Source organism: Neolamprologus brichardi, chromosome 2 (assembly GCF_056152115.1).
Source record: "Neolamprologus brichardi isolate AB-2024 chromosome 2, ASM5615211v1, whole genome shotgun sequence".
NCBI classification, from domain to species: domain Eukaryota; kingdom Metazoa; phylum Chordata; class Actinopteri; order Cichliformes; family Cichlidae; genus Neolamprologus; species Neolamprologus brichardi.
Window position 1 is genome coordinate 29,850,663 of NC_142105.1, and position 26,606 is coordinate 29,877,268.

At 39.6% G+C, this 26,606-nt stretch overlaps 1 protein-coding gene across 2 annotated transcripts in view; it reads right to left on the minus strand.

Annotated features, from left to right (window-relative positions):
• Nucleotides 1-26,606, minus strand: part of macrod1 (mono-ADP ribosylhydrolase 1) — a 146,723-nt gene that overhangs the window by 11,132 nt on the left and 108,985 nt on the right. For both annotated transcript variants that reach the window (XM_087850604.1, XM_087850613.1), the window contains exons 6-8: nt 8,737-8,858; nt 4,884-4,914; nt 1,150-1,223 (exon numbers count right to left, since the gene is read on the minus strand). In XM_087850604.1, the coding sequence (XP_087706730.1) occupies nt 1,150-1,223; nt 4,884-4,914; nt 8,737-8,858 (227 nt within the window). The remainder of the gene's footprint in view (nt 1-1,149; nt 1,224-4,883; nt 4,915-8,736; nt 8,859-26,606) is intronic.

A 26,606-nucleotide genomic window follows, 5' to 3' on the forward strand; every position in this document is an offset into this window, starting at 1 on the left:
CAATCTGCTGAAGAAGCTCGTGATTATGAATAAAAAGCCAGAAGAGCTGCTAAAAGGATTTGATGAGACTCTCTAGTTGACTCTGAGTCTAATTCGAGACCCGCCCAGTCCCCCAAAAAACAAAACAACAACAACAGCAGTTACATTTTAAAACTGGTATGTTTTCTGCACATAAATAATTCGATTTTTATTACATTTGATGCAGAATGTAGGCATACTGACCCGTGTCTTGAGTCCATTTTGCACCTTACTATGTTTGCAGTTTTCAATTTCATTTCAACATTAAAGCGCTCAGAGCCAGAACAAGCTCGACAAAACCCCATAAAATGTTTCAATTAATGAATAAACCCAATTTCCTCTGGTAAACATTCTCTCTTTATATTTATGTGGTCGCCTTCAATATTTTTTTCCCCTTAAAAGCAGAGTGGAAGTAGTTGTGGGCAGAATATAAATAATTTTGTTGATTTGGCCTTCTGGTCTTATTTATTGACATTCGAGGCTCGCTGTCTGTTGTCCAGTCTGGTGAGAAATGCAATGATTTGAGTTCATTTGCTATGCACAGAGCGGCTGATGGCATCAGTCGTCCGGTATTGCTACAGAGACTCTGGAGATGTCAGAGCTAACAATAACATCATCAGCACCCTCTCTGGGAGGCCGTGCAGGACGGCGGTAACAGCGAGGCTCAAAGATGGAAAAAGAGAAGTGGGAGGAGACCAGAGAAGTAAAGGAGGGGAAAAGGGAGGAGAGTTTAGGGCTTGTCAATGACTGATTGGAAAGTTTCCGCCTTTTCCAATCTCTTCCTCCGTCCCTCCCCTCCAGTCATCTATTCCATCATTTTGTCTTTTCTCCGCTTGGCGTTTCTCCTGAGAGAGAAAGTGTGTGCGTGCCTGTGTGTTTGTGTTAGTCGGGTTTGGTCCCGCAAGGAGCCAATTAAAACGCAGACTTGGCCATGAGCATGAGAGAGGCAGAACTTGGGTGTGCGTTCAAAAATATTTTTTTGTGTGTCTGATTGTGTGTGTTTTCTCAATGCACCCTTTTCCTCGTATCGCCCGAAAACAAAAACAACAGCTGTGAGAGAAATAATACCTGGAGGAAAGGGTAGGGGAAAAATTGCCAATCATGCAGGCGCAAACACAAACACGTACCCACCTTGTCATGATGTGCATCGAGGTAGTCCCTCACAGTTTTTAACGCCTCGTGCACAGCCCGCTCAGATGGATATCCTGCAGAAACACAAACACACACGCGCGAGTGACATCAAAAATACACACAGTTTTCAGAACAGGTGCAGAGAGAGATCTGTGCGCTTGCGTTGTGCTGTTGTCTTCGGTGCTTTCTGTTCTTCTTTCCACTATTCTAACACTCCCCGTTCTGACTCCTCTCACGTCGTCTGATCCCGACTCAGTTATTCCAGCGAGACGCAGACACAACACACTTGTTGGTTGCGAGGAGACAGATGGAGAATGACTGCTTTTCTTCTTCTATATTCATTGAGCAGCTGAGACCTTTCACTGCTGGAAAATTATACCCAGCGCTGGTAAAGCAGCACAAAGGCAATGAAAACTCATCATCTGGCCAAACTGTTCAACCCAAACAAACACTATGTGATTATACATTAGGAGACGGTTCAGCGTGTTAGCACAGGGGAATACGCGACGGTACAAATTAGCAACATACAATTTGTTAGAGCACAGAAACAAATGCACTGAAGAAAATGTAATTTAATATGTTAATATGTGCCCACTATGGCTTGTTATATAAAACATTTTACTGATTGACATGTGCATCTAATTCAAGTGGCCTCACTCCATCTGCACAGGTGTTTTCACTCCTTTTTCTGTTTGTTTGGACCGATTAAGACCTGCGTCACTCTTTAATTCAATATTTCAACCCTTATAATTTTAATTTTAAATGTATATATCACATCCACGCATAAAATACTGAAATAAAGACTGAAAAATACAATGGCGTGAGCAGAGCTGTTCACTGAGCACACTGATTGTTTTGAATAGTTTCCACTGAGTGCATTCATTGCATATGATGTAAACAGCACCACAGGTTGTCAGCAAGGCTAGTGCTAGTGCTGGAGGAGGCAGAGAAAATGTGCAGCTTACAGCAGTGCTGTTAAATATTAGAGGATGATTTTGAGCAAATCTGTGCAAATTCGCACAGGAAAAAAAAAGCTCAGCCAGCTAAGCCACTTTATTAGGTACATCTGTTCAGCACATATCTAATCAGCCAATGTAAATGCAGCAACTCGATGCATTTAGCTTTATAGGTGAAGACACCCTGCTGAAGTTCAATACCAAGCATTAGAATTAGAAACTGCTGATCTACTGAGATTTCCCCACACCACCATCGCTAAAGTTTTCAAAGGATGGTCTAAAAGAGAAAAGATCAAGTGTGCAGCAGTTCTCTGGGTGGAAATGCCACAACTCCTGCAAGCAAAGAACAGCAAACTCACACTACAATTCGCATGGGCTCGGCAATCTCAATCCAATAGAGCACCTTTGGGATGTAGTTGAACAGAGGGACTGACATCATGGACGTGTACCTAACAAATCTGCACTAACTGCGTGATATGATCATGTCAATATGGACCAAAACATCGGAGGAATGTTTCCAGCACCTTGTTGGATCTATGGCACAAAGAATTATGACTGATATGCAGACAAAACAGGATGCAACACAGGATTCACAAGGTAGCTGCTGGGTGTCAAATTAATGTAATTTGTGTCCATATGGGTCTGAAAAACAAGCCACTCTGTCAACATAATAAGCACCAAACTTGAAATGTCAAATTGACTTAAAAGATCAGGGCAGTTTTTGGTAATAACCACAAAGGATCAGTCATGAAAAGTGTAAGATCCTGTGGAAACAGCTGAATTACGTCTGTCCTGATTTCTACTGATTGGTTTATATTTGCATGGAGTACCAGTGAAAAGCTTAGGCACACTCAATCATTGAAGAGCATTTCTTCATTTTTAATTGATTTCTACATTTTTTAAAAACAAAACAACATCTGCTGAATTCGTCAGTGACCTACAACACAGTAGGTTGAGCTTTCTTTCTAATGCTGATCCAGGAAATTGTACCACATATGTGTATTGTGGTCCTGGATTATTCTACTAGTAAATAAACGATTGCGATGAATCATCAATAGCCAGTGAGAAGAAAACTAAACCACAGACGCACCTGTAAACAACAAACAATTGATCTTCCAAAGCAAACATCACTGATATTCTCATAAATTTTACTTGTTTTCAACATATTTTAAGAAATTTACATTTTTTTAATCACACTGGCTTCATGCTCACTCTGTACAACAATCAAATGAGTGTCATTTTGTGCATTTGTGCATCACGTTATCTTATTAAACATCAAATATTCTAATACTGTGACACACAAATAATTAGAAACATATCTGCCCTCAGGTGTGTCTGAGCTTTTGATTGGTACTTTTGTTTTTCTTTGCATGTAAAAGTAATCTGCCTGGTTTAGCAGTAGGAGAGTTCAGTGATTTATTCAGTCTAGGGAGTTTCAAAGATTGGGTGCTCTACTGAAAAAGCAGCTCATTTATAAAATTCAAATGCAGGAAAATAAACATTAAGTGGTTTATTTCGGTACCACAGATTTAGTGCGAAAACTCTGAGCGCGAGCACCGATTTAATCTCAGAGCTTAACTTGCACAGCACTGGATGTGAAGCACAGCGTGGAACACGGTTCCCTTTTTAATATTTAATCAAAACCAACATCTTTCCTCCAATCTTAACTCGAATGTTTTAGTAATCTGTATCTGACGCAAGAGGTAACCTGAGGAGAAAAATGTTGCTAATGAACATAATCAAGGATGCAATTATAGTCCCTCCAAAAAATTATTTACCGTCCTTATTAGTAAAGTAAGTAAACTATTTTGCTTATTTCCCAGCAGAGGTCTTCTCACCTACGCTGTAATGAGGTCTGCTCAGCCTTATTGACTGAAACACCAGCGAGCTTTGCAGGGCCGCTATAATAGTGGTACAAAGTCTGGGAAGAGGTGTACATCATCTGTGTTACTACTAAAAAATACAAACAACAAATTACTAGTGTGACTGCCTGCAAGGCACATTTGTTTTTCCCAATTTTGTTAGATTACAGTGTATAAAACACTGACGAGCAGTTAATGCTTTAATGGGAATTAAGTTACAGCTCTAAAATATGAGACCATTCTTTAAAAATGAAACTCATACGCTGGTATGTTTTCTGTGTGGAACTGTGGCTCAAAGATGGCAGATTTGTTTTCAATTGCAGCCGTCTGTCTGTAGAGACACAAGCTGCTTATACCTCCTAAAGTTACATAATTTGTGTGACTCCTTCAACACCCTGACCTACAAAACACTCAAGAGGAAAGAAACAGCGGGACAGTGACAAACAAGCAGAACAGGGAGGAAGACAACCTGGAGTCAACTGGGAATTTAGCCTTTTCCTCTTTCCAGCAATGACAGAGAGGTGTCAACAACTAGCCCTCACAGCAAAGCCACCCTGGGGTGTGTTTAAGCACTATCCTTAACTCTCTCCTGCCAGTGTGAAGAGGATTACAGTCAATATAACACAATCTCCGGCCTAATCTATCTTAATCTGCCGCTCTTAATCCAAGGCGTTAATCTGAGAACCACCTCTGGGTCGGGGGAGATCATTTGACAAGCGGCACCCGGAGGCTCGGCGCTCTGGTCAAACAGGCAGACTGACAAGCGTGTGATGGAGAGCACACAGCGTGTACAGCGGAGGAAGACAGCAGAGAGGAAGTGTTGTTGGTGATCAATAAACGTGAAATAAATGATAGAAAACTGACACACAAACACAAAGTGTAGGAACAGAGGAGACACACACATACAGGCACTAACCGTAGATTCCAGTTGAGATGCAAGGGAAAGCCTGCAGAGTGAAGAGGAAAAACCAAGTTACAATCTGCATTTTTCAGCTCCTTGTGTCACTCTGTTATGTTCTAATGCATTCAATTAATCCACCCTCCAATTTAAACACAACACATGATAATGATGAAGCACAGTCATTTAGAAATCAAACGCTCCTTTTACATACGTGTTCAGACAGTAGATTCAGTACTTTGCTAAATCACCTTTTTGCAGCAATGCATCATGAGTTCTTGGGAATAATCCCACAAAGTTTGGCATGCTTTTCTTTTCCAAAGCTCCTTTTCATTTTGACAGAATCTCTCATGCTCAACGAAGCTTAACGGGAAGCAGTGGTGCACAGGCGTTTTCAAGTGTCTCCTGGGATGCTCCTTCAGGTCCAGACTTTTGGTTGACTTTCCCACACCAGAGCCAAGTTTACTTGGTAATGTGCTTTATATTCTTGCTAAGATGTAAACTTCTGCCTGAGTCTGAAATCTTATTGTGGAAAAGGTTTTCACTCAGTATTGCTCTGTGTTTTTTGCATCCATCTTCTGCTGCCATTACTGTGTTTGACTGTAGGAATGGTATTAATTAGGCGATGCTCAGTGTCAGCGTGGGGAATTGTGGCCTAAGAGTTCAATCTTTATTTCATCAGGCCAGATGTATAAGAGTCAGGTATCTGACAAAGCAGTCTGTCCACCATAAAGGCCTGACAGCTAGAACGCATCACCAAAGGCTGCCCTTCTTTTAGACACATCTAATCTCTATAAAGGAACTCTGGATCCTAATTATCATCACCTTTGAATTATTGGTTACCTGTTCACGCAATGCCTTCTTCCCCTATTCCTGATTTTGACAGGATGAGTGTTGGTGGTTCCAGATTTCTTTTGATTTTCAACCAAATTCAACCAAATGCACCCTGACAGTGCTTTAGCACAAAAACTACATCAAAAAGTGAAAATTTGAAAGACAAAAAACACAAAAAACCAACTCGCAGATCTTTGGAAACTTTATTTTAACTGGTATGTGTATATATTTCCTGATTTTGTCCAATGACTTCAAAAAGACAGATCATGCTGTAGGCATTTCAAGGATCACTGATGTGGGATGCTTAATTGCGTGTATCTATATAAAGGCTTTTAATTAAAAACATACACACACTCTACAACCTTGCTTTGACATTGTGGAGTACTGTGTGCAGACTGATGAGAGAACATGAACTGAAGAAGAGCATGAAACACATCAAAATGGGGAAAATTTTAAAAGATCTGATAACTTTCTGAAGAGCTCATCATCATCATCACACACACTCTCTGTATGTCTATCCTTCTGAGGACACTCGGTGACATAATGCATGGCCTATCCCCTCTATTTAACCTTAACTAGCATAAACCAAAGGCCTAGAAGCAACCCTTAACATGACTCAAACCTGACGCTAAACCTGAAGCTTAAATCCGGGTCTAAACCTTTGACGATGTAACAAAAAGCAACTTTCCCCAAATCTCCTGACTTTCAAGGTCTACAACAAACTGGTCCTCACAAAGGCAGCCATACACGTACACACACGTAGCACTGCACAGAACTCACACTCTCTGCTGGATCCCGATGGAGTCTTTCTCTTGATTGTTTTTTATGGCAGCCTTTCTTCAGCCTCTGACTTTCACATCTATTTAAAGACCAAACTGTTGATCATCCTTTGCTGACGAGGCCGAGCAGGGAAGAATTCTTCCGTCGGCTTCGGCCGTGCTAGCAACACTAATCAGACATCATTACAGTAATTACGATGGTGGGTATACAGACAGCCACCGAGGAAACAATCACTTTACACCGTAAGCTATTATACTTTAGGAAAAGAAGTTAAAAAACTTATTGTGTGTGTGTATTGTGTATTATGTGTGGAATTGGTGCATTTTTGCAACAGCTACTTTTTAATGATGCTTTGAATAGAAGACTTGCTGCAGTGCTAGACAGATTGTGGGCTTGTAATTGTGTCATATTAGTTTAATACAACACTAAATGGGCTTTTTTCCCCCACCAATGCTGTGATTGAGTGGGGATCCTTCCCAAACAACAGGACAAACAGGTAAAAGTTAACAGGTAAACAGAGTTGTCACCTTCTTCTAAGAGCTCACACTGCTTTTTACACAGTAAGTGTTGCTGTGTTCTGGCAGCTGAATGCCTTTAACTGTGTTGTCTGTGTTGTCTTAAAAACCATCCTCTTGTGAGTTGACACGTGGGCTATGAACCATGACATTTCCAGTTTGAATCATCATTTTATTCCATCTCTCTCTCCTGTCAACTCTCTCTACTCTGGGTATATATTAAAGTCCTCACCCGTCCACACTGTTTATTTGTTCTTATTATTAACAGTAGCTGCAAAAAAATCTGCAGCAGATTCATTATTTCAGGTTCCCGACACAGCGAATGTGAGCGAGGGAATTGTTTAAAGTCTATTTAGCACCACATTCCCTCTTTTGCATCTCGGCAAGGTAAAAGAGGTAATTTGGTACTGAAAGTATGTAACCTTGGATTTAGTTTCTCTAAGTCGCCCAATTAATCGCTTCAGATTAGCTTGGAAAGCATTTTTTCACAGCACAAAGACAACTGGGGATTTTGTCTCCGCAGTGCTTAGATTGCATCTGATTAAAAGAGGCATGTCTTTGCAGCCGCTATGGACCGAAGGACAACTGCCACGACCAAAAACTTTTTTTTTCTTAAATTGGACAAGCAGACAAGCATAAGCAGTCGGATGTTTTTAAGACAGACTGGAACAATGTCGACTTATACTTTAGTATAAAGTTGCAGCAGAGCCAACAGTTACATTTAAGCCATGCATTATTTCCTGCACTGTAGGTGATTTTGCTTACATTGCTGGCAGACTCACCAGCAATGAAAAAGCAATGAGAAGAGACCACAGCAGAAGGTAAATGCAGCTATTAACAGAAATAAATACATATTAAAAATCAAAAGGATTATAACTGTTAGTCAGTGAGGTCCGTGTTTGCCAAGTCTGTGCAACCCCACTGGTTCTCCTTTGAGTCAAGCAGCCAGTAAACTTCAAATCTGGCAGATTTCCAACCTGTTGTCAAATATGTCAGTACAAGCAGATGTCTGGATGCTCCCCAGCTCTCCAGATCTGTTCATTTAACCTGACTGCACAGCTTAAGACTCAGGGTGAAGGCAACTATGCCTCACAGGTTCTCTGACACCTACAATAAACAAATAATTTGAAGTTTTGTGAAAATTGCTGTTGCTATGAAAACTTCGGTTAAAAAAAAATCCTGCAACTGATGCATTTAAGTCTGTTTTAAATCCTGTTCTTTACTAGCAAAGCTACTAATGTTCTGCATTAATCTTCACGCTGCTACCATGCTCCTGTTTTCTTCGATTGCACCTCTGACTTTGTTTTCGTGTTTCTTTGGTGCTTTTTCTTTGGCTTTAACACTTCGTTCTCTGTGAAACCTCCTGCCTGGTGTGTTTCATGCTACCTTCTTACAACTCACACTCCTACCTCTTTTCCCCTTCCTCCATCCATCTCAGTTTGAACACTGTATTCTTTGAAAACATCCAAAGTGATCATTTTTTCTGGCTTGGGTTTAACTTGGGTTTCTTTTTTAACTATAGCACCCTGTCATACAGTCATGACTGCTTCACCCGTCCCTTTTTTCTTCCTACCAAAGCTTCTTTTGTATTCGCTTCTTTTGATTTCTTCTTTATTCGTGTGTCACAGTCTTCAGTACTTCTTTTTCTTTACCTTCTTTTGCTTTAAACCTGACCTCTCAATCCTCCTGCGTTACCCCGTTTTCAGCATCAGTTCAAATTGCTGTCTCAAATTCATTCTCACCACAGAACGAGCACCATTTTCGGTCGCCGTCTCGAGGCTGTTTCTGTAGCACGATCTTAGCGCGTTCTCCTCCGCCTCTCCAACTCCGCCTTGTGCAATCGGCCCCACTGTGTGAATCACATCTGCAGAGATGGGAAGAAAGAATTCTTTACACAGTGTCAAAGGTATGAAGCTGCTGTAAAATAAAGGTAACAGGACAACTGCGAATAAAATGCAGTTAAAATTTATAGTTTTTATCAGGGAACTATTTTAAATATTATTAATAAACTCTGCTGTTGACATTAAAGTCCTTATAAAACATGTTTTATATCCCCTGACAAAAGCCTGAAAATAGATGCTTACTGTAAACAATGTTCAGCTGAAAAGTAGTGCACTTTCTGTGCCAACTAGCACTAACACTATAATCTTTAGCTCTATCCATGTTGATAGTATGATAAAACGTGCCCATCATCAGAAGAGTGGATGACCAGAACTGCTGGTGCACACCAAGAGGCCAACAGTGGATACATTTGTGGTTTGATATTCTGTTTAGCATAGAGGTGCAATTTTGGAAATTACCATCCCTTTTTTTTCCGGATAAAATAAACCATGAACATCCTACATGAAGCGATGAGTGGGCTTCGAGGGCTTGAAGAAGATTACCAGCCTTCCAGGTGATGCAGTTTAGCCGTGCTCCAAATGAATATTGAATGTTTCTTTGTGTTCACGTACAGGAACATGGCAGTAACACCATAAGTCTAATTGACGCAGCTAAATGGAACACCTCTTGTATTTTAGCCGTTGCTTCTGGACTCCAAATAGCTTCTATTTAAGTGCTCTAAGCAAATCCAAAAGCTTGCAACTAGAGCAACATCTCTCTGGCTGTACTCTTCTACTGAGGAGTCAAATTCTTTCTTTCAGTTAGGAAAACAGAAAACACTGGTGAAGATAAACAAGATGACCTTCATTTTAACACTGCAGGATGGTTTTCTTAAGTAATGAGCACAATAAGAAACAAAACAAAACCTACTTTTTCACATTTCAAACAGTTAATACGTGACAGAGTTTCCCAATATCACAGTTTTATTCATCATAACTTCAAAAATAAATAAATCAGGCAACCAGCTGGATGTATTAAGCTTTCAATAAACCACCTTCTCTGTCAGCTCACACAGTGTACTGATCGCACTTCAAGCAAGTGTAAGCTCAGATGCCTTCCATCTATATAATCCAGGTCGTCTGTACATGATAGTCATCAAAATTTGCTTTAATACACATTTAAAATACATCAACTAAAAAGCAGTGTCAAGTTGCATTTGAGCTGATAGCAAAAAAGCTTAAAACATTTTATACGGATATATTTTTTGTCACCAAACTGTACATTTCTTTTTTCTTTCCTTGCCCCACTGTTATTGATTGTGCTGTCTCTGATGGCACATTAATCATTAAAGTTTGACAACATGTTGCCCTTTTGTTTACATTTTTTACCTCTACTTGACCCAAGTCTTTTATTTTTATTTCTATTTTCTACATAGAAAATCAGCAGGGAATTCATGTTTTGTGGACGATCGTTAAAAAAAAGAAAAAACTCCCACTCTTGGCATCCTCATTTAACCAAAGACCAATTAAATAGTTTTACCCAGGAAAGTATACATTATGCAAGGTTATCTGTATTGCAGCTGCGCCTTCTCTCCCCTCCTCCTGAGTCCCGAACATGAAGTTGGAAATGAGGTAGAATGTAAACGTGCCATTAATAAATTACACTTCCTGGTCTCTTTGCAAGTTGCACCTTGCTGGTACCAAGGTTTTTCTTCAGACCTGCCATAATTCTTTGTGGTATGAATTCAACGAGGTGCTAGAAACTCAACTGACATGAATTATGTGAATCTTCTGTTCCAACCTAAAGGTGCTCTGCTGGATTCATATCTGGTGACTGTGGAGGGTATTTCAGTGCAGTGAACTCACTGTCACGTTCAAGAAACCAGCTTGAGATGATTTGAGATTTTTGAACTATCAGAAGATTGTGCATTGCAGTCATAAAGGGATCAACATGATCAGCAGCAGTACTCGGGCAGGCTTTCGTGTTGTTTTAGCCTAATTCTAACCCTACTGTCCACCTGCTGATGCAGAAATCAATAAACTTCATGACAAATAAGGTTATTCCAATCTTTTATTGTCTAATTTTGGTGAGCCTGAATTGTAGCCTCAGTTTTTTGTTCTCAGCTGACAGGAGTGGCACTCGGTGTGGTCTTCTGCTGCTGTAGCCCATCTGCTTCAAGTTACGATGCATTTAGCATTGAGAGATGCTCTTCTGCAAACTTTGGTTGCAACTAGTGGTTATTTGAGAATGCATTCTCCTCTGACCTCTGGTATCAATAAGGCTTTTTCACCAAAGTAACTGCAGCTCACTGAATATTTTCTCTATTCAAACCCTTCCCTTTGAACACTAGAGATGGTTGTGTGGGAAAATCCCAGCAGACCAACTTTTTCTAAAATATTCAGACCAGCTTCAATCACCTTGCTCTCCATTTCTGATCTTCAGCAGGTTATGGCAGATAAGATATTCGCATTAACAAGCAGTTGAATCTGTGTACCCAACAAAGTGGCTGGTGAGTGTCTATTTAAGGTGATCCAGTGTTGCTATGATATGTAAAAAAGGCACTTTAAATCAGTAAAATAAGCCGATTTTAAACTAGGTTTTCTCAATATTTCTTTACTTTTTTCCCCTCACTTTGATTTCTGTGCTGATTAACGAGACTCTGAACTGTGAGATCACAAATGCATTTTTACTATTTCGATCTAAATTTCCAGAGGGTTTAACATTTGTTTTTAACTACAGAGCTGGAAAGCTTTGAATCTACTGCTGTCACTGGTTTTGATGCCGCAAGCAAATCATTTTTTCTGGGTGTTTGTCACAGCCTATGGTGTCGTACAAAAACAGTTTTTAGTACTACCATTATTTACCAAACCGAAAACGGTACAAAGCACTTTGAAGTTACATTGTCCTCTCAGCGAGTCACAGCAACACCATCTTTCACTGTTCCCAATTTGCTTTGTGTAAAATATTTTTTCATGCTTTTCAGTCATGTAGCCGTAGCTCGACTAATTGATACCGTGTACTGTCTCCGTCAAGTTAATTGCTGCAGTTTTACTCTATGGTCTCAGAAAAAAATATTTAAATTTGTCTATTTGATTAAATAAAGGCTAAATAAACTGAAGCGTACTGACGTGAAGGTTGAGGGAAGACAGGAGAGGCAGAGAAAACAGGAATACTAGTAAACAGAAACTGAGTGAGGAACAGAGACGGCTGTCGGTGAGCTGCGGTTTAACCGGCCTCTACACGCCCACGCCGACACCACCACACATTCTGATGAGGCTCAGCATGTTGCTCAGCTTGAATCCCAGCGGTGTCATAAGACCTGGCTGGACCACCGCCTCTACACGAGAACACACACAGACTGAAAAGAATCTCAACAATACAAGGCTTTTTTCTTCCATCTAGTACCACGAGACACCTTTTTTTTTCTTAACAGGCTCCCATGAGGTGAAATAATCTCTGATTTTTTCCACCTCAGATCAGTTTTGACAGTCTTGAATAAAGTGTGGACTGATCTGCAGATTTCACTCACACCAGACAGCTCAATCACAGCCTCAAACATGCTCACTGTTCATTAAAAGGGGCCCTGTTTTTTTTATTATTATTATTTATTTTTTACATCCATCTAGGACAAGTTATTTGTCACATGCCCTCACTAACAATGTGATATAATATAAATGTCTGCTTGTCTATTTGCAATCTGGCTGTGCTGGGTGGATTGATACTGAAATATTGACGTTTCCAAATCCCAGGATTCTTGTCTTAGAATCAATTCTAATTTTAAAAAAAGATAATCCATATCTAAACTCAGTAATTGGGCATAAATGTGTATTCAGCTGTGTGCTGGGGAAGAAATTCAGTCCTCTACTCATCCAGTGGGACCAGCCTGTGGGGGCGGAGGTGGGTGCTGGGGTCAGTGGAGGGTGAGGGGTGATTACATATTGTTCATGATGTACAGTAGTCTGGTCTGATGCCCGCACAGAGAGGCCTGATAAAAAGCAACAATTATCACTGACTGCAGCAAAGTAATCTGTGTCTATCTAGGCTACAGTTTTGAGTTAATGTTCCCATCATTATTAACCCTTCAATTTAAAAATGTCAACCCTATAGCAATATTGGGGGATATTACAAGATTGTTTTATTTGGTTGCATTTTATGTGTTGTGAATCAGGGTCAATTTATTTTCAATACATGATGTAGGGTAAATATTTTTTTTTAAAAGAACTGAATTGAATTGATTGTCCTCTTCAGAGTAAAGGTGCTTGTACCAAATATTGACTTTCAAATTCATAAAAATGTTATTACCTTTACTTTATGTCTTTTCATGGATATGTGTTTTAAGTGTGTTGCAAATATTTCGAGAAATCACTATATTTAATTTTCCAAGCAAAATATAAAAGAAGTGAAGGGTGCCTAATAATTTTGTATAGTACTGTATATATATTCATTATGGCATTATTTACGTTATTATTTACATGCATTTCTTTCATTATAATACAATATAATTAAAAACCAAGCCTGTGTTTTGTCCTCTGATCTTTAACAGTAGTTAGTGCAGATTTGGACGCTCCATAAATGTTAAAGAGGTAAGTATTGCTTCTCAGTTGCAGTGAATAGATAGAAGAAAATAAACTGTAGAAAACTAAACAGAAGAAAGAAGAAGAGAAATAACAATTTAACATAAACCGGTGACACTCCGGTGCCTGATCAACCCTGGCAGGTCCTCCCTGGATGAGGGTGTCCTGTGATAATGTCCGAAACACCCGATGAATCCAAGGTTAAATACTGACGATGTGTCCCAAATTTTAATATGATAATTTACATCAGAGCTCTAATCCCTAAACCTAACCAAGGAAGGAAAAAATGGCAGATTAGCTTGGGTAAAAGACCAAAAGTTGAGGCACACAATGATGTGTGCCGGTGGTAACGTTTCTGGGCTGCTTTTCCTCATAACAGCCATCCCTCAAGATTTTCTCCATTTAAAGCAATGCATTATCAGGGATTGTAACACCTAGTCCTTTTACTGAATCAGTGTATTGAGGTACAGCAAATATAAGTTAGTTTTATTATGCCGTGTACTGAGGTTCAGTCTGTGTGCCAGCCCAGGGTAAAGAGCACCTACGCTAACAAGATGATTTAAAATTAAATGGGTTTAGTCTACATTTTTTAAAAACTTTTTAATGGGGATATCAGCTTGGGTGTTATTTGGCATTAAAAACAAGATTAGCAGTATCACACAGCCACGCTCACTCCTAATTGTTTAGCTTTAGACAAACCCAAAATCATTAAAAATTCTCTCCAGGTTTTGTGGTTAAGAGACAAGAAAAGAAAGAAGATGTAAAGCTTTAGACTTGACAGAGGTATAAATCAATACAAAACAAAACGAAAAAAGTGCACTTAAACAGTCTAATTTTACCATTGATTCAGTGAGTAACTCATTGCACTCAAAGCACGCCAAAGGGCAAGCCAAAATTTCAAGACACTCCTGTATTCATATCCATGGAAAGTGAATTTTTGTCATCTGACATGTGAAATAGACCCAGTCCAGCTGAAGACAGGAAACCATTACTTAGTGTTTTTTTACACGATTGCACAGAGTATTGTAAAAACACAACTGTAAGACTTGCAGCTTACACAGTACTGCCCATGAAAGTGGCTTTTTCACTTATGTTTTCTTCAGGTGTTGGATTGATGGCACTGGTGGTTAGTTGTGGTTTGCGGGATCCATTCTCCACTTCACTCCGAGGCAGGACCTTTGATGCGTGTCACTCTCATCATCCGGTAATTGTGCAAATGGATTGTGGTTCCTTTTGACAGATGTTAGGAAATGAAATGTATCATCTGAATGCTGATTAGTGTGTTTTATGAAAGGCCCAGACTTCAGTGTAAAACTAGGTTGCAGGCTGACAGGAAACTGCATGCTTTTGCAGAAGCATGGTAATTGCAGTAGAAAGTGAAGCCAACTAGGCTGTTTGATCGAAACTTAAAGTGTGGTGTGACGTAGAGAGCAAGTATATAAATAACTAGGCTTCCGTTTGTGCTTCAGACCTGGGGTAGTGTGTTTTGTGTTCAGGTCTCCATATCCGGATGTAAAATAAAGATCATTTTTTAAAGTAAAAGGACCACTTTTGAGTCTTTCTTGGCCCTAAAGAATCCAAAAGAACCGGAATTTAACACAGACATGTTTTTAGGAGATTTCTGGTGGAAATGAGGTCATAGGAAGTATTAATACGGAAAACTAACAATTTATTCATGATGTTTTGTGCAGTTGTGTGCTTTAAGAATATTATATACTTGTCACAAGAGCCAATGGCACACCTATAGTTGCCTCAGAGAATCCAAATATAGAACCTGAATGGTTTCTTGAGCCTGGATTTGTTCACATTTGTCAAAAAGGGAGAATAAAAAGTGTGTAGAATTGGAAGACTTGGCTAGTCCTCTCACTGCAATGAAAAGAAAACCGTAACAAGATTAATTATATTTTCAAAGAGTTCTAGACAGAGGCCGTTTCTATGATTTATTTCTGGATTCATTCATCAGGCACTGAAAACTTGAACAAAACTTCACAAACGAGAACAAAAACAAAAATCAACTCACTCCTGCGTGCTGGACTTTTCTTTTCACGATTCAAACCACATAAGTCTAATCATTAATCGACTTAATATGGACATTAATGCTGCTTCAGTCGCTCACACAAACAAGCCACAGATTGCAGAGCACAGAGGCAGAACCTCTTTAATCGGACCCTCTGAGGATTGGAGGCCATTAGGCAGAACGATTTAACACAGTGTTCGTGACTTTTTGAAATATGATCTCGGGATCTTTTTTCAGAAGCAGAATTTCATAACAGAAGAATGAAATGTGCGCTTCTACCCATTTCCCCGATGCCCTCTACAGGCTTATTTGTGGTTAGAAATGGTTGTAGCTGTATCCATCGACAGCTAACCAACATCAGTGAAGGATTGGTTAGTCATGCAGGATCTGTTCATTATTCCCAGGCAAAGGAACGGAGCTCAGCCTTCCAGAAAGAAGGAAAATGCTGGGAAAGAGGCGCAAGCTGATTTGAATCTCATACCGCTTTTTTTAAGAGGCAAACATTCTGAAGCCTGAAGGTATATTAAATGGGGTGTGATGTAAAAACACCCTTTTGTCACTCATCTGAATGCTTCTCAGTGCAAATGCATGAACTGAAATGTGTGATATCAGACTGTGATATGCAAAAGTATTGTGGCAGGCAGAGTGACTGATTGGCTGGGTGCAGGCCAGATTAGAAGCAGCATGGCACGAATTTGTCAGATTTCAGGCCTTGAAGTATATACAGCATCTTTGTACTTCATCATACAGGTCAGAAAGTGGAGTTTTGATCCACTGACTGAAATCAAAGAACAAACAAGAAACTTTTTTGGTTCAGCATTTTCAACATACCGAATTATGACCGAGACTTCCTGTGCAAGTCGTACTACTTGTAGTTTTGTTCTATTACTGTGTTTTTCCTTTAAAAAAATGTTATGTAAAGGTTTAAAAAAAATGGGTTGTTTTTTCATGGAACAAAGAAAATATTTTTTATTTTCACATATCTGAAGAGCATTAAGGGACTTAAGCCTACAAAGGCGAGAGCAGTGAAGTTTGTGAACTTCTGAATCTGTGCGCCTGTGCTTATTCTTATTTTATATAATGTAAAAAACTAAACATGTAGAAATCACATGACTAAATACAGAAAATGTAAAAATCTATATATTTTTAGGAAGTAAAAGTAACTAAAATGGAACTTAAAATGCTATTTAAGGAATAAAAAACTCTGAATTTTAATACAGTTGAATTTAACACTAACAGTAAGGTCAAGGCGCTTTATAATGACCCTACAATAGAGCCCGCTAATAATCTACAGTTTAAATAAACTATAACAAATATATTTCATAATTACATTAATTTAAAAAATGAAATTTCCATTATCAGATATCAACATGTATTTACATGTCATTTTATTTAATTATTTACCCCTTAAGTTTTCATTTGACACAGCTGCATTAACTGTTCTCCATTTGGAGGAAGAGCAACAAGGTATAAAAATGGTACCTAAAATATAATAAAATATAAAAATAAAATGTCACCTGTTATCAGAACATCTTCTGGCCCTCAGCAGTTCTTAAAATTAGGTAAATATAACCCCAGATGAACTACAATGACAGTCATTTATCATACAGAAAAATGGGGAAAATGTGAAATGAAGAGATTAAGAAACAACCAGCTCCTGATAATCAAATGCACTTGATTATCATCCTCAAGTGTGAGCACCTCTATAAAAGCAGATGTTTTGGCAGTTTGCTTGTCTGAAACAGTAAGATATGCATTACAACAGTGCCAAAAAGGAAAGACATCGGAATGATTTTTGGAGAGGCAATCATTACTCCCCATCAATCTGGGAAGGGTTAAAGGCCATTAAAAACCAAAAACAAACTGAAGTCCATCATTCTACAAAACCGTTATTTACAGGTGGAACAAATTCTAGACAGCTGTCAATCTTCCCAGGAGTGGACGTCCAACAATTTCACCCCAAGGTTAGACAATATATAAACAAGTGGCTTCAAACCTCTCTCAAGCAACGTTGTAGAAGAGGGGGTTAAAATTCCTCCACAACAATGTAGGAAACCGATAAAGTTATGATAAGTTTAAATTATTGATGCTATAGGTGTTTCTAGAATCTACTAAATGACTAAAGTACTTCCTATGTTAAAGAGCTCAACTCCAATGTTTAAAGCATGACAGATATAGTACAGCATGCTTTTTCAACAGCCTTTAGCGTTAGCTGAAAATGGCTCTATATAAATGGTCAAAGTGGGGCATAACAGCAAAGCTGTAACTCACAAAGCCAAATCAATGAGCTAAGAGGCTAAAATGCTAATTGAGCCCCTTTTATATTAACCAGGCTTTATTTGATGAAGTATTGATTATACCAAGATTGATTTTCAATTCTAGGCAAGTAGTGTGAATATGTTCACTGCTGTATGTGAAGGTTTTGTCAGTGTTTTGATTTGCGTTGTCTTTTTTTTTGTACCTGAAAGGCAACATTTCAAACATGTGCCTTTTCATGCCCATGTGAACTGTGAAACTGTTTCAGCAGACTACACTCCTCCTGCAATCATTAAGCTGAAGACGAAGAGCTTTACTGCTATGGCAACTTATGAAAAACTGAACGCTGTGATGCCTCCGTGTGCCCCTAAGACCAGAAGCGTGTGGATGAAAGTCTGTACCACAGCCTGATATGGGAGTCCTGCTTGCAGTGGACTCCACAGATCTAGAATGAAAGAGAGTTGTCTGAGTAACGTGACAGTCCTTCAACAAACTGCTCACTAATGAAGCAGAGTGCAGTCCCTGAGAAATCACTTAGTCTGAGTGCATGAACCCACACAGAAGGAATAATAAGTGCTCCAATCAAAGCCTGTTTATGTATTACCATGGCTATTATAAACCAATATTCTTCTATTGCATAGATTATCAAAGGATTAAGCTATAGTGCTACTTCAAAGTTTGTCAAGCCTTTATGTTTCTCTAAATTTCTTTATAAACCAAAGGACAAAGGTTCTAAAAACAGAATTAAAGAAAACCCAACTAACCAACTGAGGGAAATCATGACATACTCAGTGATTTATTCACTGAGGAAAATGTGCCAATATTACAAATTTGTCAGAGGATCAACTTTTGCCCACAAGTTTAGCAGTAAATTTGAAGGTGACACATTAGTGGAGATTTATGGTGACATGATAAATTAGAGTTCTGGGGATTTTGAAAAAAGAGTTATTGATGCTCATCAGGTTAGAAACCATTACAAAACCATTTTGTGGTCCACTAAAACAACCAAGACAGGTGTGTGAATCACAGATAGTATAAAAGATGGATGTACAGTTGTAGTCCAAAATGTTTATATGTGTTAATGGTAATTTTTGTCTTTTAATGATTTCTTTAAAGTGTCCTTTCTTTCTTTGAGATGATAATTTGGTGACAGTGGGAAAGAAAAACTCCCCTTCTAACAGGAAGGATCCTCCGGCAGAACCAGGCTCAGGGTGGGGCAGAGAATTTAAATAGTATTATGTTTAAAAAAAGAAATGAAAATGCTCCTCTCCAGCATAAGAACTGGACCCAGTAAGTTCATCTCACTGGTTTGACCAGATTCAGACCAACATCAATGATAAGAACAATTCTGAATTACACAAACCGATCTTAGAGAACGCCATCAGGACACATTTCTGTGCCCTCAACCTCAAAACAAAGTGAGTTGTGCACCAAGATGACAGCCCTAATTTTTATCAAAGAAAGCTTAGAGAAGAACGACGATAAACTTTTGGATTGGCAGAGTTCAAGCCCTCATCTTCACTCAACAGAAATGGTGTGGAGGGATCACTTCAAGTCAGGAAACAGCTCATAGATGAAGCTGTTTATATCAAACAATTGCCCTTAATTTCTCCAAACCAGTGTGCAGGGCTGATGAGCAGTAACCAGAAATGTCTGATTGGAGTTATTGTTGCACAAAGAGGTCACAGGAAAGGTTGCCATACTTTTCCCCTGCTGCAGGTATGTTATACTGCATCATTTTTATCAATGGATACGTTTCTCTTCTCTTAAGTGTAACATTTCATTTTTTTTTAAATCATTTCATTCATTTATTTGAACAGCTGTCAAACTTTCAGGCACCACTGTGCATCACTTTCAACATATTGCTTGAAATTTAAGGTGATTATTAAATACACCAGCAACAGAAACACTTTAATGTTGGCTTCTGGACACTAACAGCTCGAGCTACGGCTCATTGGGTTTTTAGGGTGCATTAATGCAACATTAGGCTTTTGTTTAAGAGCAAGAGCTCGAGTGTTAATGTTTTGTGTGTTTGTGCGAGTGACAAATCATTACCGCAGCTTCTCGGCAGCAATGATCCTTCAAGAGGTGGCGTGGGGCTAATTCATACAAACATCTGTAATCTGCAAAGGGAGGATTAAACTTGATAACCCTGATGATTGCACATCTCCCGCCCATCTTTCCTCTCAGTCCACATTTGCTCCAAATCTCAGCTCAGAGACGATGCTGAAGCTCATTCCAGAGTTAATCCCCCGCCAGTCACTGTTTGCAGTATTTTCAATAAGCACCGGCTGCAGGCCCATTAGCTGTTAAGTACCACAATATCAGCCAGCAACAACAATATGCTGTGTGTGGACTCTGCTATACTTCTTCTACATTATGTCTTCACCAGCCTATCGATAGAAAACCCAGGCAAAAATCACACATTTAATCTTGGTAATCCACAGATTATTTGAAAGCGAGTCAGCCTCTTAAAACGAAGTGTCACTTGCAGTGAGGCATGACAAAGCAAAGCAGTCATCAATATACTGAACTGAACGACATCTCAAAGTTTAAAAAAAGACTCCCAGGAGAAGGACAAAGGGCTCAACTTACTTAGACACTGATTAAAGTTAATTAACAGTTAACGGTTAATATAAAAATACATATTAATATTAGAACATTCACATTATTGTGATACTCACTGGCTACTTTGTTAGATGCACCTGTTCGACTGTTTGTTAGTGCATTATCTACTGAATCAGCCAATCACACGACACCAACTCAATGCATTTAGGTTCAAGTTTAAACTGGGCATCAGGATGAGGAAGAAAGGTGATTCGGGTCACTCTGACTGTGACAGACATGCTGGTCTGAGTATTTTAGAAACTACTGCTGGGATTTTCTCACTCAACCATCTCTAGTGTTTACTGAGGTTGGTGCGACAAAGAGAAAATATCCACTGGGTGGCAGTTCTCTCTGTGAAAATAGCTTGTGATGTCAGAGGTCAGATGAGAATGGCCTGACTGCTGGGTTGATAGGAAGGTAACAGTAACTCAAATATCCACTTGTTACAACAAAGGTATGCAGAAGAGCATCTCTGAAATGCACAACACGTCAAAGCAGATGGGCCACAGCTGCAGAAGACCACATCCGGTGCCACTCGTCTCAGCTAAGAACAGAAAACTGTGGCTACAACTCAGGCAGGGTCGCCTGGTGTGATGAATTTAAATTTCTGTGGCAGAATTTGAATCCATGAAAACATGGATCCATCCTTCCTTGTATCAATATAGGTATAGGCTGGTGGTGGGGGTATTATTGAAGGGGGTTGTTTTTTCATGGCAACTAAATACCAGCTGTGCAACATTTGAACACCACAGTCTACCTGAATTTTGTAGTTGATCCATTTATGATCGTAGTGTTCACAAGAAAGGGCGGGTTCTCTACCAATTAGATCGATAGAGTCCATGTGCAAAGTATCTTGGGCAAGATACTGAATCCCAAGTTTCTCCTGATGCATTCATCGGAGTGTGCGCGAGTGTGAATGTTAGAAAGTGCTCAGGGATGAATAAAAGTGTTGTATAAATGTGTGTGTGATTGAGTGAATGAGAGTTGGAGAGGAGCAGAAAGTGCTTTGAGTGCTCAACTGAGTAGAAAGACACCATATAAGTCCCAGCCCATCTATGGACAGTTGCTTCCAGCTGGATACACACCATGCCATAAACATCAAACCATCTCAAACCAATCCAAACCAAGACCAGTTTTTAGACATGACAATGAGTTCACTGTACTCAAATGACCTTTACAGTCATCACATCTCCATCCAATAGGCCACCTTTGCGGTGGAACGGGAGAGTCACATCATGGATGTGCTGCAGACAAATCTGCAACAACTGTGTGATGTTTTCACATCAATGTGAACCAAAATGTCCCAGGAATGTTTCCAGCACCTTGTTGAATCTGCGCCATTAAGAATTAAGGCAGTTCGAACTCAGTAGTATCAAAGTATACCTAATAAAGTGGCCAGGAGTCAGCTTATTAAGCTGTAAACACAATAAACACTGATGTCGTGGCAAAGCGTCAGCTAAATTGACAAGCATGATGATACAACACAGGCGTGGAAAATCACAAATAATCCAACCGATTCTAAAAACAGTGTGCGGTTAATCACTGCATTAATGTGTCAACCTATTTGCTATCCATGATTTGAGTCATTAGATCAGAAAAATAAAATAATCAAAAATGTCTCTATTAATTTCCCAGGGCCCAAGATGATATTTATTTTTAAACCCAAAAAGCCAAGAAAAGCAGAAAACATTCAAACAGAGGCTCATGGGCTAAAACACGGAATCTGTGATACCTAATAATTGAATTAAATAATGAAACAATTATCAAAACAGTTCTGACTTGTCAGTTTTTTAAAAAAAAAAACCCAGAAAAAACCCAATTTTCCCGCTTAAGCTCTAAAAATACAACAGTTGTTAATCACAGCCTCCATAAAATTATTAGTTCAAACAGCACAAACAGGAAGAATAATAAGATGAGATCAAATCATCACATTATCACTTGGCTGAAAGTCAATAATCAGCTTTACTTGTTGTTTATCAAGCTTTCTACAAGCCTTATCTCTGTTTTTTCTCAGTAAAAGTCTGATGTAAAAATTCATCTGAATTCTGAGCTCATCACAAACCCTGCTCCATCAGCCCCGCTTTAGCCTGGCTCCCAATATAGATTAGAATTAATTTTAGAATTACTTTATTGATTACTTTCAGTGTTCTTCATGGCCTTTTCTTTCCAGGTAAAGAAAACAATTTAATGGGGACAGTGTTTGTATTCAGGAATCCAAGCACCTGCCTGAAGAAATAACCAAATCCGAAAGTAACTTTTAATAAATATCTTTAACCTTAAGCCACTGTTGTTGTGCACTGTTTAAAACATTACGATTGCATAAAAATGCTATGTAACTAACTGCTGTATCTTAAACACCCTGCATTGAGCTGTTGGGACATGTTCAATGCAGCAAGAGAGACAGAGGAGCAGAGGAATAAGATATACAATATGTTCAATAGAATACAAGTATAGAGTAATATACAGTAGGATAGTGCAAAATATAATATCAAATAAATAAATAAATAATAATTTTATGCACGGATGTGAGAAATGGCACGTCATTAAAACTGCAAATTCAAGAGCTCCCAAGAATTGGCTATAAGATGAATCACCACTGTGAATCATCACTTGGCGGGCAATTTATAGTGTTTGAGAAAGCTGCAGATAATTCTTTAAATCCCAGCAGAGACTGATCAGAAAGTGCAAAGTTGTTAAAACGAAACACTCACAGACACCGTTGTTTAATTACTAAAACACGCACGACCGGAAATAAAACGACAAACACAACGGAGCACAATGCAAACATAATAAAACAGTCAGGCACACATTTGATTGCCACGCGTGTTTGTGCACGGGCTGTGCGATTGTTTACGTTGTCGTGAGCGTGTGTTTACCCACTGGTCCCGTAGCGGCGCTCGGCGAATGCGTGGTATTCTCAAAGAATTGTTCAGCCACGCCAATGCATCAACGGAGCCTCCAGCGGTGACTAGGATCACAAACCGGCCCTGTGTGTGTGCATGTGTGTGTGTTTTGGTCGTACTGTACGTGTCGTCCCGATTTGGTTCAACAGTAGGTCACTTGCTGGTCATCCATCTGCATGTCATCAGTTAAATGTCACTGCTACCACATACTTGCAAACAGATGCGGCCACTGTTTTTTCCTAAAATTGAATTGTAATCTATAATTGCTGCGGCCGTTTATCCTCATTGCTGAAGCCGTCGTCTCCCCCACTCGTCTCCCCCCCCTCCTTTCCCCATTTTCGCTTCCATCCATTCTTCCTCACTTCCATCTTTCTGCTTCACTTTCCTCTTTTGTCCTCCCTCCCTCTTTTGCCATTACCTCATCCACTCAACCTCTACTTGCTCCTCCGTGCCTCCATCAGCTCCTGTCTTTCTCCACCTCTTTTCTTTCATATTTTTCAGTCCCTTCATCCCTCCCATGCCTCGCTTTTCTTGCCCCATTTGTTCCATCCTTTCCTCATCCCTCCATTATCCTCTTTAGCCCTACATCCTTGTCTGTCCCCATGTCCCTGTATTAGATATTCCCCTTCACAACCTCTTCCCTGCTCCCAATCTCTCGCTCTCTCCCCTCCTTCGGCTCACTCTCTCCGTCACCTGAGGTAGACAGTTCTGTCAGGAGTTGGCCTTATTTACCGCCTCTCTTCGCTCCTGTTTACATTATCGATCGGCAGGGTTGCTTTAGTTCCACCATACATCAACATCCCCACACTCCCCCACCCCAGTGTTACGGCTGCTGGCTCACATTACTCTGAAACACAGAGTGGAGGAGATGGTAGGGAGAGAGGAGGAGAAGGTGGTGGTGGTGGGGACTCAGTGTGGAGATGGAAAGCTAGCGAAGCATGTTAGGATGTGCGAGGGATTTATGTTTGAAGGAAAGAGTGTGGTGGATAGTGCGTTATGGAGCGTATGTGAGTGCGCGTGTGAGGAGCAGTGTTAAAAAGACAAATTGGATATGTCTTCTGAAAGTGTGTGTGACTGACAGTAAGAGAGTGTGCGTGTATTTAACATTCAGAGCCATACACAATCGCCTTCTGTGAGTGCATTTAGTTTCGCTAACAGATGAGGGATTTTGAATCCTCTGTCTGTTCATTTAAAAACGGGCACGTCGGAAAGATGCAAAAGAATGTGGAAAATAAAACATTGTATCCATTCAAAAACATTAACACGACACGTCAACAGTCGCCTGGGAACTAGCTGTGGACGGGAGTGCCTACCACTTATACAGTCACATGAAACACTGAGCACATCTTTACTGCTCGCATACAAATTAAACGGTTAAGCAGCAGCCAGCTACTATTAATCAAATGCACTTGATTAACTGATCATCAGCAAGTGTAACCATCTCCATAAAAGCAGAGGTTTTGGCAGTTTTTGGCAAGCAGTTGTTGCAATCTCAAAAGGGCGTCCATTATTCTACAGTGAGAACAATTTTTCACTAGTGGAAAACAAGACAGTGGTCAATCTTCCAAGCAGTGGACATCCCAACGAATTCAAGTTTAGATGATGCAACAAAGAGAAAATAAAATCGAAAGCTACATCTCAGACTCTCCAAAGGTCAGTTGGTATGTTCAATGTTAAACTCAATGACAGTACAATCAGAAAGAGACTGAACAAGTTTGGTTTGTTTGGAAGGGGTGTCAGGATAAAACCTCTTCTCTCTAAAATGTGCATGGCAGCACAGCTTGGGTTTGCAAAGCTGCATCTCAAGAAGAAGACCACTTCTCAGGACCTCTGGAACGATGTCCTCTGGACAGACAAGACCAAGGTGGAGATCTCTGGACATAATGCATAGCACTACCTTTGGCAAAAGCTAAACTCTGCATATTTGGGCTTGTTTTGCAGTCACAGAAGGCTATTTGTTAACAGCTAAATCTCATCTGAAACTGGTTCATGCAGTGGGACAATGATACATGGCACAGCTGCAAACCTCAATGAAAGGAAACAACCTTGTAAAGAAGAGTGGAAAAAAATTACTTCATGATGCAAAAGACTGATAAAAAACGATTTTCTTAAGTTACTGCAGGAGGCATTTATAAGCTACTGAATTAGAAGTTCTATGTAGGTTTTCAAAGGACTGTGAAAACCTTATTTTTCATGTACTTTATCCAATTACTTAATCCTATTTGTCCCTTGAGGATTTAATGGCCAATTTGAGGTCCCTGTGCCATTTCTTGGCCACACATTGGGCCTCATCTTTGCCAACTCGTCCTTCACACGTCACTTTTGTGCTTCCAGGTTTCCAGGTTGTCCATCTTAACAAACTCTTTGGGATGCAGTTTCTTCCTCTGCAGCTGCACTTGCTGATAAAGCTGTGTAATTAGGTTTCCTACACACCGAAGCCCCTCACCTGTTATTCAGACTGGCGCCATGAGTGTTGTATATCAACACACGTCACTAGAGCACAGGAGGTGTTGACGCTCAGACCCGTTTTCTTAACAAATATGTCAAGCTTGTCTGTCATGTCTCAAATGTTTTCGCAACTGGTAGATAAGATGATAGCAAAAACCTCAAGCTGCCTGAAAAAGATCCACTAATTGCCTTTTAGTTTATGTGCTGTGCTTTGGAGACCTGATCCAATCAATGGAGAGGAGAAAGGGAGGATATAACCCTGTCTCACCTTAAACCTAACAAGGAAGTCTGAGGCAGTTTTAAGACTTTTAAAGAATACTAAAATGATAGAGATAAAATATAAAAAACAGCTCCAGAACAACAGCAGTGCTCGCATACTTCTGTGCAACAGTGAAATGATCTGTATTATTGAACTGCACTACTAAATAAACAGTTATTTTCTTCAGTGAACTGAGCATAACATGCATGTCAGCAACAATAAGAAGAGCAGTCTAAAACAGCGTTCCTTTGCCAAGGCTAAAAAAAAATCCCCCCCACATCCTCCACATATGGAGTTCCTGGATCCACAAGTATATATATCATATATTTTTTGAGAACATCAAAATGTCTCCAAATTTTCCTTTCTCCAGACTGATATATGATGAAAAATTTCCAATTTACGCTCAAAATAGCAGAGAATCCTTCCTTCATCAGAATAATTATCCAGACTGACTTCAAAAGTTAATTACTTCTAACACCTTAATTTATACTTCTGCAGTGAATATATGAAGATCCTACGCCAGGGTCAATATTTATATCTGTGCAGGCTGCGTCAATAGCAACGGTTGCTTACATTTCTAGAGAGGAGCACGCCAGGTCACACCGTAGGTTGCTTCAGAAAGATCTGTGGTTAGAATGTACCTGAAACACTGATTTATTACAGAAGTATACATTCACTGGTAGTTGGTCCAGTTCCCACCTGTGATCATTTTCTTTTTATGTGAATC